This window comes from Prinia subflava, chromosome 1 (genome assembly GCF_021018805.1).
Source record: "Prinia subflava isolate CZ2003 ecotype Zambia chromosome 1, Cam_Psub_1.2, whole genome shotgun sequence".
Taxonomy (NCBI): Eukaryota; Metazoa; Chordata; class Aves; order Passeriformes; family Cisticolidae; genus Prinia; species Prinia subflava.
The window spans coordinates 144,487,054-144,505,164 of record NC_086247.1 but is presented as its reverse complement, the minus strand read 5'-3'; the positions used below and the strand labels follow the sequence as shown (position 1 = coordinate 144,505,164).

The window sequence follows — 18,111 nt, the reverse complement described above, 5'->3', positions numbered from 1 at the left end:
TTATAAAAACTTTAAGTTGCATACAGGCTTATAAAAGATATGTTGGTAAAAGCTCCAACAGAAGCTTGTGCAATCTGAGTACTTGCAAAACAAGCAGTTGAAGAAATGTGCATTCTCAGTTTAAAGATTTCAGAGATGAAATCAAGTAGTTTCAGCATCAACAGTTCTGGAATTCATTGTATTCTCACAACCCTGGTATTTTTGCTTTCTGCAAGAAGGAGGAGGAAACAGGCCTTGTGTGTCCTTTCTGTTTCATAACCGGTGTTATAGAACAGAATTTGTTCTTCACTGTATTAAATTAGGGATTTGGCTAAAATAGGAGCATCAAACTGGTTATCTAAAATTAAACTGACATTTCAAGCTTTGGAGTAGAATCTATAACCATAAGAACAGTTAAAAGCTTCCCTTCTTAGTTCTGTATCTCAAACTACTGGTGATTCTGAGTCACAGCAACAAGTCAAAATGCCAAATCCTTCATGCAGTACTATAAGATTTGTTCTAGCAATGGAACCATTAGTGACGTGAAAATTATGAATAGCAGCTGTTAAAAAATTCAGCCACTTCTGGAATCAGGAATTCCTCCTGCTGTCCTGCTGCAAATCCATCATTAACCTCTTTCTCCTGACATGACACACCTTCTGTTACATTTCTCCAAAAAATGTATGCAGACTTCATTAGGTTTGAGAGAATCTTCCTCCAAAAAGTAGTCTAGTCTCACATTTGAGTCCTGGAATAGTGTATTTTGTTAACTTACCAAAAATCAGTTAAAACCTCTGTTCTTTTTAAAGACAAAAATGTAGAAATTAAAGGAAGCCACGCTTTGTAGCAATCATTCTCTGGCACTAGGACTCAGCTTTCAATTCCTTCCTGTAACTCATAAAATCCATTCTAAACAACTTTTGAAGTTAATAGTAAATACTTTGAGAATTTCAAATACCTTTCTCATGTCTAGAGAAGATGCTTATGACCAACAGGTAAATGAAAATGTCAATGTTTACCAGAAATTAACTTGGCTGTATGTGTACCCTCACAAACAGGGATTTCACAACTTCACACCAAATAAAAGCTGTCACCTAAGAGGGGAATTTGGCTCCTCTTAATCACAGTGTGACAGAATGGACAAACTGCAGTGGGTCCCCTTTGGTCCATGCATGCAATCCACAGAAGGACAAACTCACACCATGCAAGAACTACAAGGAAGAAATTTCACTCTGAGTGCACATCCACACCATGAATGTCTGTCCATACAATCCAACTAGAAGAAAAGTTTTCCTAAATTAATACTCTAATAAATTCATTGTGCTGTATTATAAGGCTGGTAATTAATCAACAGGTGAGACTAAACCATCCTCTGAACATTTCTGGCTTTGATCAACAGAACACTGATAATTCCCTAAAGACCTTGGAAAAGATAATAGAAAGGTTACACAGAATTTTCAGATGGAGAAAATAAGAATACCAACAGCAATCCTCAAAAGTACTCTAGGTACCTGTACATAAAAGTGAATTTTACAAGCAAATTATATTAACAGATTAGAATATTATTGTGCATGCTGTGTTGAATTACAACTTGCAAGGTTACTCAGCTACATCTGTGACGTTAAACATCCATTTTGGTTTTTGTGGCCATTTCATTTTAAAAGCAAGTAATAAAAACAGAAGATGTGGAAGGGACCCAAAATTTAATAGTTGGAGACAGCTGTATTTTTTGAAAAGGATAATTACCTTCAGTGCTCTCCAGAGAATGGGCTGATACAATCTATAAAGCATTTCTTCAACTCCTTGACGAACTTTACTTTGTTTATGAAAATAACTCAGCATCTATGAAAAAACAAATAAAACAGGCCCCAAACATTTTAACATTCTACATTCATGAAGTGGTAAGGGGTTGTCTTATTTCATAATTATGTAAGACCAGAGTTTTCATACTATGGAAATGATAAAACATTAATTGACTCTATCTGTTATTAGGAAATCTCAAAAATAGTAAAATTAATACAATTTTTTATAAATTTATAGAGTCAATAAGTTTATATAAGGATACAACTAAGAAAAAAACATGGTTCAAGAATTTCACAGCAAAACCTCATTTTTGTTACTGTAAAAAATTATTTTCAAAGTAACAGGCAGAAATACTTTGAAACCATGAAATTATGAACTACAGGTAAATAAGCCTTTTCTCTGTTAACAAAAGAACTTATCTGCTAAGGGGAGTTATCCAAATACACATGTACAAACCTAATACATTTTTTATGCATTGATGAAAAGCAAATATCAGCACTCGTCAGGATTCAAAACTGTACTTAATTAGCTAAAAATCCTGTTATTTTTGTATCTGAATTATGCAGAAAAGAAAGAGAAAGTGGAAGACCAGAGCAGAGTATGAGAAAGGATATCATGTAACCTAATATGAAGAATTTCTCCACTTGAAACACAGAGCAGTTTGAGCTGTGTTCTAAGGTTGGTAATTACTCAGAAAGGGAGACAAGATCATCCTCTGAACATTTCTGTATTGATCAATACAGCACTGATAATTCCCTGAAGCTCTTGGAAAACAGAACACATGAAATTTGAAAAGAAGCTGACCCTCTAGTGGTCAGTTCAAATTTATTCCAAGACCTACTCCCATTGCAGCCCAAAGACAGATTTATTCACTGTCCTCTTTCAAGATCATAAGCCTCGGAGTCTGAAAAACATGAAATGCCCTGTCAAAAGCCTGCTCCATCGATCAGGAATCACAGGACAAGAAAATCCTATAGCTATGAGAAAACAAAACAGAACAAAGCCCCTAAAAACCAACCCCAAAAAATCCAAACCAAAACAACAACAAAAAAACCACTAAAGTATTGTACACTGGTATGTCAAGCTGTATATTGCACAATATAGAGTCTAGAGTCTGGGTATTTGGGGGAAAGCATGGGGAAGAAGGGCATTGATCAAATAAAAATGTCTTAAAAAGCTTTGAGCACCAACTAGAATCAAAGCTTTCCCTATAAACATATATGAATCTCCTACATATAATAAAAAGAAAAAAGCCAAGTTTCATTTCAGACCTATCTACTAAGTTTGCCTGAAGAAGGTTATGACTTCTTGTCCCTGTGATCATCTATGGAAAGGTCAATTCTGTAGAAGAAAAGCTTGGACTTGGTAAAGAAAGCTTGGACAACAGACAGCAAGAACTATTTCTGATGCTCTGGAAAATCCCCTTCTATTTTTAGTTTTGAGCAGCAAAGAGAAATCTGGTGCAGAACTATAAGCAGGCTCCTCCTAAAATTTGTTCTAACATTGTTTCACAGAATATGCTATTTTTTAAACATTTGTGGTGGGTGGGCCCTAGTCACCAGCTGAACACCCACAGCCATTCACACACTCCCTGCTCAGTGGGGAAAAAAAAGAATTGCAAGAGAAAAGCAAGTTCATGGGTCAAGATAAGGACAGTTTAATAAATGAAGCAAAGAGGACCAAAAAGAAAGCCCCAAAGGAGTGATGCACATGCCACAAGCAGAGCAGTCCTCAGCCAGGCTCCCAGAAGTGGCTGCCTCCCCAGAAGCCACTTTCCCTCAGAGTGCTGAGGCAATGATGGGTGTATGGCAGACAAAACCCTTCTGGTCACTTTGGGTCGAGGCTCTCAGCTGGGACCTCCCCAGCTCCTTGCTCATGCCCAGCCCACTCCCAAGGAAAAGGTGGGAGGAGAAAGCCTTGGGACCACACAGGCACAGCTCAGCAGAAGCAGCAAATTGCTGTGCCACCAGCACAGCCCAAACAGCCCCACACAGGCTGCTGTGAAGGAGGGTATTGCCATTCCAGCCACACCTGGCCTGGTGTTTTAGTATCAAGTGGAAATTTCCACTTTAGAGCAACTGATCTCATTTTGATGCTACGAGTTCATGCCATGCTTTCCTGGAACTTACCTCTCTGACTTTAGAATGAACAGAAGAACTTTTGGGAAGATGAATTCCATGATGCATGAAATCCTGAATGCAGTTATATTCAAGTACCTACAATAAAGACACGTACATGCTCTGTTAACAGAACAAAACAGTAATAAGGACTGTAGCTGTGCAGCAACTATATTTTTCCCTAAAACAAGCAATGGAAAATAGTATCTGCTATTATTTCTGACTTGGCTTCTGCTTGGCCCAAATTTTTGCATGCTGGGGGCCTCAGTCTGCCTCAACTGATTTTCAAAATTTCAGAATATACAATTAATCCAATTGTCAGAAGCTAAAAGCAGGGTAAATAAGAACATTTTGGTATCTGAAATTTTGCTCTAGCATTGTTGTGATCTATAATTATGCCTTTAATCATTTCCATGGAGTTCCACAAAAACTAGATAAATACTTGAGCTATCAACTATACAGACTTGCATATACTGAATAAAAGCTTCAATAATTCAACTAAAGGGTATGTTCATGAAAAACATTGTGTATATGCATATTTGTGTGAATCAATACTTCAGCAGCAGAATTAAAGGTATTTAACTGCAGCCAAGCTGATCTCAGTGGGAAAATATTGAAAACATGACATATAGTTCCTCTTTGACAATGCTGAAGAGGCCCTTTCCTTAGGGAATTAATTCTTTAAGGCTTGTTAAAGGAACCTCTCTGAGGTAGAAAGTCATGAGTCTTTCCCACTGTGAAATTCAAAACTATACAAATGAAATTTCAAGCATAGTGTTACCTCTGTGAATTCTCCTGACACCTTCTTCCAGGCCCTGAAGTAAACTTCTGAAAGGTATTCCATCAAGTATCTGTATTAACATACAGGAAACACTGTCAAGAAAGCTTACTAACCACATCTATGTACAATTCATAAAGGTGAAGCATAAAGTTTTGTAAAAGAACCAATATTGTTCTTAATTCTGTGCATCAAAATGGTTTTTAGAAGAAGAAATTCTCTTTTTCAAGTCTACACCCATAACTACCAAGATAACTCTTAATTAATGAACACAAGCACTATTACATGATACTTGAAATATCTCTTATGGTGGGAGAGGGATACTTTACCACCTATGTCATGAAGAATGCCCTAAATTCTTTATAGAGACATACAGGAATACATTATTCTACCTGAAAGCATTAGAAAGCCTCTGATTGTAATACATAGAATTACTTCTGCATTATTTCACTGAATAATCAAAGAAAAAAACCTCCATATTTTTCATCCATCAGCCAAGTTCTCAGGCTATGATTTATCCTGCAAGTCACTTCTTATTAGAATGTCTTACATAGAAACCTAGCAAATTAAATTAGAGATTACTCGTAGCAAAAAATAGAAACACCAAAGGAGAAATGGACCTGCAACCCTCACACAAGCACTGCAAATAATGCAGTCCAGTTTCTATCAGTGTCATTTGCTGTAGCTAATGGCAAATAAACATTTACTACTCCTATAAATTACATGCAGGCACTTCAGAGCTACTATTAAATGAAGTTGCTGAAACAATACAGCAGTTATATTCAGAAGATTGCTGGGTTTCTGGATACTGATATATTTTTTCAGTACACTAGGTATTTTTAGAGTGAGACAAACAAGACTTTAGTCAAGCTCTTACTAATTAAGTACTCTAACTGGGTTGCATACCTTGGAAAGAACTGCAATTGGTTTTTAACAGTTCCATGTATCATTTTAATGAAGTTAACATTCCAGCTGAACAAAAAACTCAAGAGTCTTCTTCCCTGTGCAGAGGGGAAAAGAAAAAAAACAAAGCTCAGAAGAATACCCAATTTAAGAGCTACCTCAAAATTCACTAAATACAAAGGAAATTACATCTTTAATTTTAAAATGCATAGGTGACATGGAAAAAACTATTTAAGAATCTTAATTATTCAACAGAATTCAAGCACTACTTTTACTCATACTGTAGAAAAAACACAGAACAAATGAACACATGGATCACATATCTCCCTCTGCTCTTTCAGTGTTCTGTTTTGGTGTGCCTTCAAGCAGCATTCCAGAATGGTAACATTGTGCAATCAGCACCCTCAAGGCCGGCTCACCGAGCTCTGCCAGGGGCAGCACCATCCCAGGATGACACCGGAATTACAGTGAAGGCATCAATTAAACACCACCACAAATCTGACACCACTGGACACAGGAGCATTTTTAACAAAGCCACAGAGAACAGCTGGGCCACTGAGGAAAAGGAATGCTCTGATCAGCAAGGATGATTCCTTTCCTCTGGTCACATGAAAGGTAATATTGCAAACCTCCTGAGGCTGTTTTCATTCAGGAAAACAGAAACTATTTTTCCCAAATTTGTTTTCTTCCATTTTAGCAAGTCAGGAACAATGATGAAAAATCTGATGAGCAGTGGAATTTTGCAATAAAAAGCAGTGAAGGCTGTGGATGAAGGAAATAAGCCAATGCTCTCTTCCAATGCTCTTCCAGAATCAGCAAGATCTGCCCAAGGAATTGGAGCCTTATGCAGTATCTGTACAGGCAGCCTCACTCTGACTTAGCTTATAGATGAAGGTAAGACTTCAAAATGTTTGATCACACATAAGGGTGAGTCAACCATCTGTAAGGGTCCTTTGTATATGTCAGCTTTCTAGCCAAAAATAAATTAGGAATATTAATAAAGGAAGTGAAATAGTAAAGAACACATAGGCAGAGGTACAAAAGGGTCACTGAACAAACAGCAGAGATTCAGAGGCACTTCCATTGAGAGCTGGACCAAGAGTTGTGTTCACACCTAAGACCAAACAGATGAAAAGAATGCAAGTCACACTTGGAGCTGGAATGTCACAGAGTAGGAGAAGGAGATGGAAACACACAGTCAGAAACTGCCCTGTAGGGTAACTGATAGGTGAAATGCCTTTGGGTGAAGAAGTAAGAAGCCCATTAACATCAAGACCTAAAGGCTAAATACAATGTCAAGATTCTTTTCTACAGTTCTCTAGAGAGCTGTCTCTATCTCCAACTTTGGTGGCCTAATATAAACGTAGAGGAGTCCCATTTGGCATGTCACACCATCAACATCCCTGACAAAACAAAAGGTCAAGGGAGTTTTGACCTACAGTTCTTTCCTCAACAAGGCAAGGATGGGTACAAACTTGAACTCATTTCATCTTCTACAACCCCAGCAGCAAGACAGATGATAAAAAGCCAAAACCCAGCTTTCAACCAATTCCTTTTAGCCTTAGGTTTCAAAAGATTGAGCCTGCTCCTGAAAATGATAAGTGCCTCTAACTTAATCTGCTGCTTTTGAATAATGGCTCTGAAATAATTATTGGTATCAACATTCTCATTATCATGAGAGGTAACCTGGTGATAGGTGAGTAAGACTGAACTTGTCATCTTTGGAATTAATGCAGTATCAGAGCATTGGGTGTCTGGTACTGCTGTGTTTGTGGACACAGAGCACCTAACTTTGTTCTATACCCACAGAGAAGGTTAGCAAGGAAAGAGTACAACAGCCCCACCTCAAAAACACAGTAATGTGCTCTGCAGGCTCTGCAGTGTTTGACTGGAAACCCCACCTGAACAAGACTGTTTTCATAAATCACAGAGATAGAAATTCAGAGGATCACTGCACTAATGCAGCCTAATAATAAGCCTCTGAGAAATATTACTCTGTGTTGAACAAAGGCAGGAACAATGAACTCCCTGATCTTGCAGTGAGGTATAAATGTGCAGTTCTCTATCGGTTTAATCTGATTTAGAACTGATACACTGCATTCCTGACCCTTCCCTTCCTTCAGTCTTGCATAGGATGAACCATTCCAGACAGTTAATCTGTGTGAAAAATAACCTTACTAGGAGAAAACAGCTACATTCTTCAATCAGCCCACGACATTGCTGCTTGAACATTACACTGTGGAAAGGAAGAGGAATGCTAGCCACTGGCAACACAGGATCATTGCAACCTGGAGTTACAGCAGCTTAAGCTGCTGTGGTGCTGTGCTCTGGGATATGTACTCTAAAAAAACTAGGATTACTTTTCTTAGGAACTGTAGGACAAGTCTGCAGGCATTAAAGGGAGTATTAGGCCTGATCTAAAGCTCAGTTTCATCTCAAAGCAATTCATACATCATGCTGATATTTGGTGTTACTATGAGCATTTTAGAAGCAATACAGGATGCAAAAAAAGGTCCAGCAGAGATACTGGGGAGTGTTGGTTGGTTTCTTGTTGTTACAAGAAATCAATCTTCAGTGAAATGAGCCAGAAAGGGAAATTAGAGAACACACATGAGAGTGTTATCAGTGCAATTGAAGTCTCACAGCACACAGATACCAAACAAAAGGACTTGCAACTCAAGTACAAAGGCTTCATAGCAACAGGAAAATGCTTTGAACACGTCGGATCTCCTGTCTGCAGGGCTAGGAAAATCCAATTATTTACCATTCTGGGTAAATACTGGAAGTTCATATAGTGAAGTCAGATTTCTGCTCACAAACTGAGACACGTGAATTTGGATGTTTAAGTCCCTGAAATGTTAATTGTCAGAAGAGTGATTCATGTGATCAGCTGTTTAGTTACTGTTTTATGGAGCTGAATTGTTCTGTTGACTCTGCTGGCTAGGGTTAATATTAGGGTTAATATGGCACATCCTAACCACAGAGCCCAGGTGGTTTTCCAGAAGACAGAAATCCATGATGTGTTTTACCAGCCAGCCCCACATGGATGTCTGAGGCAGCTCAGGTCATTTAATGTAGCACAGGTCATTCACTTAAGCAATCAAATCCTTCCCAGAACCTGTACTGATTATGTTCCCGCACAGATGTCTACATTTATTTCAGACAATTTAACTGAACCCTGTCCTGGGATCTTTCCAGAACGGGTTATGGTTCTCCTTTTATTCTGAACTGTTATCCTCCAGGATGTAAAGTGACTTGTGTAACGGGCTGGCATGGCAAGGTTTTGGTAGTGGGGGCCTGCAGAGGTGGTGTGAAAAAGTCATATTATGTGGCTCTACGCAGATATTTACTATATGTAATATGCTAGGTAGAAAAGTTATGCTGTATTAACATTTGAATAATATAGTGAATGTAGTTTTGTAAATAACAATAAGTTGTAGTACAACAGAAGCTGTATATGTGTGTGATATTTTTTTGCTCAAGAAGAAAAATTCCTAAGCACAGAGATAACATTCACAGGGGCCCCTAAACCTTCTAGTGAAGAAGAATTTATGGCCTCTTATCCACAGAACCTAACTTTCTCAAGGACGTATACTCTCATGTGTTTTTTTTAATTAATAGAAAGCTTTTGTGAAAAGAAACAGCTGAAAATTACTTGTTTTACGTAAGATATGAATAGTCATAAACCGAAGGCTTAAAAAGGAAAACTTCTCTTTGTTCTGGGCCCTTCTCCTTCCTAGCCTTTGTCTAGAAGGGAGGGGGGACGGTAGTCCCGGGCTACCTTCTTTGTTCTTATTGTCTCATAAATTGTCCTACTCTAAATTAACTTTTATTATTGTATGTGTATTACTAATTTTTTTTTATATAACCATATTTATTTTTATTAAAATTCCAAAAATCACAAAGTGAGTGATTGGCATTTATTACAGGTGGTTTCTGTGAGAAGCTCCAGAAGCTTTCCCTGTTTCAATAGAGCCAATGCCAGCGGGCCCCAAGGCTCCACCACTGGCTGAGCCCTTAGGCTACAGCTGGAGCTGCTGCCTTCAGTCAATCCTTCCAGCCAGAAAGCCAAGAATCCAGAATTAAGGATTTAAACCACTACTGATCAGATGACAGAGCAGCTCTGTATCTACCTAGAAAGACACAGGCCTATGAAAATGCAAATGTGACAAAACATTAAGAATCAGAGATCCCTGGGAAAGCAAAGAGAAAAATCTTGGGCAGAGACGCAAATGTGCAAAGCGAGGCCAAATCTGCCACATTCTTGTGGAACAAAGTACACGAGTTTTAATATGCCAGAAAAACCAAGTCTGATTACCACTGCTTTTTTCCCCTCATATTAAAATAAAACACACAACAAAACAACAACTTTTATACTGAAGGCTGTCTCACTCAAAGATTCAAGGTGCAAACTTCCCTTAGAAAAGCTGTGTAGCAATTAACATGTTATACTAAAAGTCTCCCACGACGTAAAAGAAAAAAAGAACTCCAAGAATTTGCTTCTGAAGTCCAGATAGCAGCTGTATTTTACATTTATAATTTACACATGCAGGGAGGAGTTAGGACTTCAGAGACAAAGTCAGGTGGTCTGGTCACCTGACCAGAAAAAAGGCTTGGACACTATTCTGGTGCACAGGCACAATCTGAAAACAATAAAACAGCAACTGTTCACTGAGAGAAATGTATGTAGTTAAAGAAAGTATTTCTCATTTTTCTGTGACGTTGGGTTCTTTTTATGCTACTTTTAGAACAGAATATGGCAATGCAATCTTCCAGATGGAGTCATTTAGAAGGTAAATTATTTTGCTACAGTTACTTGTTTTCAAGAAAAGAAAAACTGCTGTAAAAGAAAACAATTACACCAGGGAATGATTTTAAGTATCGAGGGAAATGCACTGGAAGTAAAGCACTTGATTCCTATTGCCCCAGGATAAAAGAAGTGGACTGAAGATTTAGACATCACCTTTCACACTTCAGTCTGGAATAGGAACAGGTTTTCCAAATAAAACAGAGAATCAACCATTTCTAGCTTGGAGTTGGAGCTGATTTGTCTCATGTTGCTACCTACTGTATGGTAAAAAAAGACAAACTGCAAAACTATTAAAAGCAACCAAAGCTCACTGGCACAAAACCACAGTGAGATAGAAGTTGGCTTACCTCTTCTTTCTTAAAGTGTTTTACACTCATAAAACACTGAAGCAACAAGTCCTTGACTTCATTACTCTCATCAGAATCATAATCGAAACAAAGTAATGTCTGATGTAGATTCCACACACGAACTACATCTGCACCCTGACAGGAAAGAAGAAACCCACATTAGATGTGCCCAGATTTTAAATAATGAACTTGAAATGCATTGTTACAGATTGTGAAATTCTGAACATTCATTTCATCACATTACTGGGAAAAAATATATGTAACTGCAGAAATTCTGACTTCCAACAAATGAAGACATGCTCAAGTACAGAAAAAAAAGTTGCCATTTCATGCAAAATATGTTAAAACCACATCATTCCACTTTCTAAACTTTATACAATACATGCAGTTAACAGGGAAAAACAGAGGAAAGAAATAAGGATTCATCCCTTGAGTTAGTGCAAAAGATGTGTATCACAATACTCCAAGTAACACACACATTTTGAAAAATGAAAGAAAAATTATTTTTAGGAAGAGAAAATTAAGCTTCCCACAGAAGCTGTCTCTATGCTTAGCTGAACATAGTTCTTAAAATCTGAGTTGACAAAAAGAGTTAATACAATAAAAACCTTGGTCACTGGACTGAACAAAAAGAGTGAAAAGATGAAAAGGAATGCAAAAACAAACAAAAAAACCCCAGTTCACTTGTGAAACTGATGCCAAAAGTCTTTAACATTTGTTCTAGAGAAGGCAGTGTTCTATTGGAGGGATTATCTTTCCTGACCAATTCAATAATAACCTGCAAGTCAACACAGCCTCAGCATACCGTAGCAGCTTTGTTCAGGCTTTTCCTCAGCAGAATGACAAACAGAGTCTTCCCCAGCTGCTCCTTCCCTTGCAGTCCCTTCTCCCACCACATCTGACACACACGTTGGATAGCATCCTGCAGGACATTCTCAGATGCAGGTAATGCAGGAAGAATACCTACAGGAGGAATGAAATAATCATTTACTGCAGTGAACCAAGCCATTCCTGTGAAACAGCAGTCTGTTAGCACACTAACTACACCTCACAGTGTCAGCTAGCTCCTGCCACATTTACAAACCTTCATGGCTTATGCTCACTGCAGTATTCGGGCAACTCTAAAGTTTGGCCCAAGTTTTTGGATCAGTAACAATAGAATATTGACTTTCTCTTAAAATTAATATAAGTCACAGGACAATCAAAATTACCTTCCACTGGGTGAACAGCTGGGAGAAAGAAAACTATTTACATTCCAACTTTTAAATTGTGCAGCTGATTTTTTAGGTAAACACTCCCTTAATTTTGTCTCATAAACATGAACTCAACCCAGTACCAACTTTTCTCCTGTGAATTCTGTTTCACAGGCCAGCTGGATTTCAGTCAGATCAAACAGCCTCTGTGAAATGCTGCCACTCTGCACTGAGAAGTACTCACCATTCAGTATAAAAACGCATTCAACAAGAGCTTTGTAGTTTACATTTTCATCCACTGCAGGTATGGAAGCAGTAACGACAGCTGCCACCCCTTGGATCACTGCTACAGTTTGTTTCTGAAAGAAAGCAATGCTGAGGAAACACTTCTGCAGTTTGTTTTGAACTCAGAAAATAATACAAACAAGAAATAAGCCTTAGAAACAAAGAGCAAATCTGAATTGTTATTATGCTTCCATTTTGCAGAAGGAGCATGCTGGCACCCAAAACCTATCAAATAAGAGGCAAAAGAATCGATTTTTAAAGTACATCTTTTCAAAAAGTTGGAAAAGGGTTTTCAGTTCCAGCTGGCAGATCACTTTGTGACTGTACATGTGCATCCATTCCTGCACTAAAGTCCTCATGCACAACAAACCCACTCAAACACACATCCATTTCAGAGCTGAAAGGCCCCTGACTAGCAGAGTCTTGTGTAACTCGATGTGTACAGATGGTGACTTTCACTCCAAGTGTGTGATTCTACAGGCCTCTGAATGGATGACTGATTTTTCTACAAGCCTCTAGGTTTCTCTAATGATTTCCCCACTGCATTTCTTTTCTTCTCCCCAAATTAAAGAACCTTTTCCCCAGTATTCTCAAGGCTACATGGACTACAGCACAGGAGACAGTACAAAAGGGTCTAAGTCAGAAAAATCCTATGTATTCCAGATTTGTGGAAGGGGCAGTCAAATCCAGATTTCATGATCTTTATTAAATAAAATGACATCACAAATCAAGTAGTGAATTTCTTACACTATATGCCAGCCAGTTAACATCTGTAACATTAACGTTTGTTTACTGAAATAAGACATAGAAAAAGCCCATTCAACTCTACTGAGAAAACTAAGTCACATCTTTCATACTAAAAATTACCAGCAGATCTAGTCTTTTACAGTAGAGACCAATCATAAGTTCAGCTTAACCCAAGCATAAATTAAGTCATTTAAAAAATGGGCAGGAAGGTGATATTTGGAACTGACCTTATTTGATAACTCTCACACGTTTTCAGGTGTTATGAAAATATTCCATTTTACTTCCCAAAAAACATATAACAGTCATCATATTTTCATTTTACAAGATCCTTACCATTTGTGGAACTGCCTCAACTTCCATGTCATCATCACTTTCCTTATCTCCAGCCCTGTGCCACGTTTCCACAGGGTTCTCCATCAAGCTCTCTGTCAATAGCTGTGTCAGTCTCTGCCATAGCACTTCCTTTTGCTTTCTTGGCAATTCTTGAAGTAGCTCGTTCAAGTCAAAATGATCAACTGTATTTTTCTATAAATGGTTGGAAGACACCACACAATCCCACATCAGCAAAGTGGCTTATACTCCATCATCATGTTTTCTACATTTAATGTGGGTTTTTACATTAATGATTAGCCTACATTCCTCTGCAGTTACAGAGTTAAAATACCTTCTAGAAGTTATATTTTTAATAAATAGCATAAGAAATTCCTGCTAGTTAACTCTATCATGAAGCAGAAGTGCTGTTTTTAAGACACAAGTCTTTAGACCTTGATAGCAATGAAGACAATTCCATACCCTTAGCTGAGAAGCTCAGAACTGTACAGAATTTTTGTCCCTGATGATATCTTTGCTCTCTTAAATATCAATTGATGATGGCTGTTGAAAGAAAATCCTTAGGCAAGGACTGGAAACAGAGTCAGTAGAGCCATAGGGACAGCACTAACTTGGGATATGATCTGCACACATCAGAGCTCTGCCACTGCACTGTGTTAAAGCCTCACATCAAACTCAGCCCCTGAGCCTGCTGACCCCACAGCTCCTGCTGATCCCACAGCTCCCGCTGGAGCCCTGCTCACCCCACAGCTCCCGCTGGAGCCCTGCTCACCCCACAGCTCCCGCTGGAGCCCTGCTCACCCCACAGCTCCCGCTGGAGCCCTGCTCACCCCACAGCTCCCGCTGGAGCCCTGCTCACCCCACAGCTCCCGCTGGAGCCCTGCTCACCCCACAGCTCCCGCTGGAGCCCTGCTCACCCCACAGCTCCCGCTGGAGCCCTGCTGACAGGGCAGCCACCATCAGTCTCCAGCAGAGACGAGGCTCCTCTGAAATGTCTCCTGTAAGAACTTTGCTGGAATTACCTCAGAGACACAAGGAGTCTGTTAGCACCAAAGACAGGCAGGCAACCTACTAGGAAAGGGAGTATGCAGAGAGAAGAGGAGAAGGAAAACCAGGCACAACTAAGAGAAAGAACAGATAATTTCTGAGATGTGATCTGCAATACTGAAATGAAGGTTTACTGGATCAAAAACACTTCAGAGGAAAGAGGGAGAATGTCCATGATCTTGAAATAAATATATTTTTAGTCTGCAGATATACTGCAAGGCATCAAAAAGAAAAAGTCGAAGGTAAAAATGGAAAAGAATGAAAGAAGCAGCAATAAGTATTATAAAGTTCAGAGAAGGGTATGAGAAGAAAGATCCTATTACATATTTATAAGAGAATTTCTATTCTATTCTATTTTACCACTGAAAACAAATACAATAAACCAAAGGCCTCACAGGGAGCTCTGCAGTCCTGTGCTTCAAACAAACCCAAAAGACAGGATATTAAGCTTTTACCATTTTGAACAGAAAAAAGTGAATTCACAACAAGACCAGAACTTTTGCATTTTTTTGGGGATGATATGAAATAGAATTATTCCAAAATCTATGAAGGGAAAGGATGACAGTGAATGATAATCATATCTGTGTTTCTTATTTTCTTTCTAAGAAATTACCTATTTTATTGAATTGGAATGGGATTTAATGGAAAAAATTAACAGCACCTGTTGAAGATCTCAGAGAACAGCACCACAATATAACATTTTTAAAATACTACAAAGGAAAAAATGAAAATTTCCCTGAAGGAAAATCAGCAAAGCCCTGGAGTTTTAGACATAGATGAATCTAAACATTGAGAGCACAGAAAAGAAAAAATTCAAGGGGTAAGTAAAAGGGGGGTTGGGGTGTGTGTAAAGCAGACACTGAAAGTAGCAGTGATGCTAAAAACAAACTTTCAAGAGAGTTTAGAAGGCAAATTCTAAGGCCAGAGCACCAACTAAGTAGCAAATATAATACAAAAACTAAAGAAAGCAATGAAGCTTTAATGATGATTTATTTAACCACAGCCTCCTCCAGAAAAACAGTCAGGAATTTTTCAAAGGAGATCCAAAAAGGAAGATCTCATACTAAGACAAGACATGGTCACACATCCTCTATCACTGAAGGCTGCAAAAGGAAATTATTAAAATAACTCAAGTCTCTTGGACAGTCAAAAAGTCATACGGATATTCGTGTTCCCTTATGCTACAAAAGCACAAAGACAATTTTAATTAATATACTCATTGTAGCTGGTGATATAAAGCTTCCAAAGATATTGGCAACAGCCAAAAACTGTTGCAAGAGAACTCCTGTGAATTGGTGATGAAAAATAAAAGGATGAAAAAAAAACCCCAACCATTTTTAATCCAAATAGCCCATGGGACATTAAAATAAATTACTGAATGTAGATGGCAGAATCAACACAACCAAATCAATTGAAAAGGAAACACTGCAAGGGAAAACTAAAGTGAAGAGTTTTTTGTTAAAGTATTTAGATTTAGGGAGAAATGGGAAGGAGAATTTAAGCAGAGGCAATCTGGTAATGAAGTTGTCATCTATAACTACATGCAGGCACACAAATGAAAGAAATAGCAAATTTCTTGGGAAAAGATTCAAGGATGCTTGGGAGACAAACTTTGTAAACTTATTATACAGAACATGACTTAATATAGTTGCTACATTAAATCAGTTCATGGTTCTGTGCAGACAGAGGTCAACTGATTCACTTTATCCTGATACAGGTACTACTAGGAGAATACTCATTAGAAAGCTTAAGAAACTAACTTAACAATCCCATTTATGGCAGCAAGCAAAAGATGTTTAGAAGAACTCATGTGTATCTTAAGACCAGACAGACTGAAGCTGAGTGGAAAATACCTCAATGCAAATAATTATTTCTCATTATTATGCAATGTATACACAATGTGAGAATGAGCTTTTAACAGTAGATTTCAGGGGATTTGTTTTGTTGTTCCTCCCTGTTCTCTCCACACCTAATTTAGAGAGAGCAATCTACCCCCTTCTCTGAAGCATTCAGTGACAGAAAGAACAATTCAAGTAAAATTAAACATGGACCAAAGAACAAGTGGAGAACCCAAACTATCAAATGAATGAACAAATACTAGTGAAACACAATTCTGCTACGTTTGTATATTAGCTCATATTCATTGCATACCAATAAACTATTTCATAGGTTGAAATTTTAAAATGTAATACTTCAGCAACATCAAATTAATATTTTTATTACCACAGTACCAATATTTTATATTTAAAAATGGTATGTGGAACAACAAAATATAACAAAAAATAAGTTGGTTTATAAATATTCAGATTTCAGATTTCACAACATTTTCAGCCTATATTCCTTCAAGTGCCATTTGAATGCATTTTCTAAAGCAATTATTCCCACACATCTGCAAATACCAGACAGTTTCTGTCCCTTTGTCACACGATTTCTGCACCTGTAACACACCTATGACTCCAGAAGTGACACATTTATACCCTGGCTCACTTACAGGACTCTGAGTGTAACGCAGGAAGTCTTCAATTGACTCTTTGGACACAACTTGCAAAAATGCTTCGCGTTTCATCCTGGAATTGGTCTTCCCTACTTTATAAACAAAACATAAGAGTTGAGTTTTATATATGTGTACGTTATATATTACAGTAGTTTTACATGTACTACATTGTTAAAGCAGTTTTCCCCTCCAACATATTTCAGTTATCTGAATCAGCATTTAGATTCATCGCTAGGCTGTAGGGCTTGCTTTCTTTTTAGTTTGCTGGTGTTTTTTTAGTAAATAAGTCTTAAAGCAGAATAAACTTTTAATGGATAGTTTAATTTTTAAAAACTACAATGCATTCTCCAGCACACACCCACTATTTAAGCTGCTTATCATTCCCAACAGTATTTATTTGTATCAGAACCACAGAGGGGTAATAAAATGGTCTCTTTTCTCAACTGTCAAGTGAAAACCATGGGAAATGGGCAAGGCCACCAAGAGCCGTATTTGCTCACGTACACACTCCCTCCATCCTAGGCGTCTCCTGAGTGCTTTTCCAGTTGGGAAAGTGCCTTACACAGCATTTAGTGTGTGTGAAGCCACATCATAGAACGGGGCGAGGGCCCCGTCCCGAGTCACCCGGGGGCTCCGCCAGCCCCCGGCAGAGCGGGCAGCGGGAGCCGGGCGGGCCGCTTACCTCGGGCTCCCTCAGGGCGGCCGAACCCTCATGGATCCGCGGGATGCGCTTCCACCCCCGCGGCGCCGCCTCAGCGGAGCGGGACGAAGCCGGCGGCCACGCGCGTAGAAGAGCCCGCGGAGCACGGCAGCACCGCCGGAGGAGACACTCGGGAGATCTGCTCGGACGGGACACCCGGGAACACCCGTGGACAGCCGGGGACAGCCGGAACAGCCCCCGCCCGGCCCCTCCCTCACCGCCACTTTTCGAATCCTCCCGCGGCCGACGTTGAGCGCGCGCCGCGGAACTCCCGTCTGGTCTCGCGAGAGCTCGGCCGCCGGCCCCGCCCTTTCCCGCGCGCGGCACCGCTGAGGGCGGGCTGAGGGAAGGCGGTGCTGGGGAGCCGGGCGGGACAGGGAGCGCGTTCAAAACTCAGAGAACCGCAGTCAGCTGGGCTGGAAAAGGCTTCTGAGGTCATCGGGTCCCAACCTGTGACCGAACATCAACAGGTCAACTAGACCATGGCACGGAGTGCCACGTCCAGTCTTTCCTAAACACCTCCGTGGACCGTGACTCCACCCCCTCCCTTTGGAATCACCCTTTTTGTGAAGAATTCC

At 39.3% G+C, this 18,111-nt stretch overlaps 1 protein-coding gene across 1 annotated transcript in view; it reads right to left on the bottom strand.

The window, feature by feature from the left end:
- NCAPG2 (non-SMC condensin II complex subunit G2) overlaps positions 1–17,731 on the bottom strand; it is a 45,280-nt gene extending 27,549 nt beyond the window's left edge. The window contains exons 1-10 of the mRNA XM_063415755.1: positions 17,516–17,731; positions 16,831–16,925; positions 13,296–13,487; positions 12,175–12,289; positions 11,543–11,700; positions 10,738–10,872; positions 5,584–5,678; positions 4,681–4,750; positions 3,912–3,998; positions 1,726–1,821 (exon numbers count right to left, since the gene is read on the bottom strand). Of these exons, the coding sequence (XP_063271825.1) occupies positions 1,726–1,821; positions 3,912–3,998; positions 4,681–4,750; positions 5,584–5,678; positions 10,738–10,872; positions 11,543–11,700; positions 12,175–12,289; positions 13,296–13,487; positions 16,831–16,905 (1,023 nt within the window). The 5' untranslated portion in view covers positions 16,906–16,925; positions 17,516–17,731. The remainder of the gene's footprint in view (positions 1–1,725; positions 1,822–3,911; positions 3,999–4,680; positions 4,751–5,583; positions 5,679–10,737; positions 10,873–11,542; positions 11,701–12,174; positions 12,290–13,295; positions 13,488–16,830; positions 16,926–17,515) is intronic.
- Between the last annotated feature and the right edge of the window lie 380 nt (positions 17,732–18,111).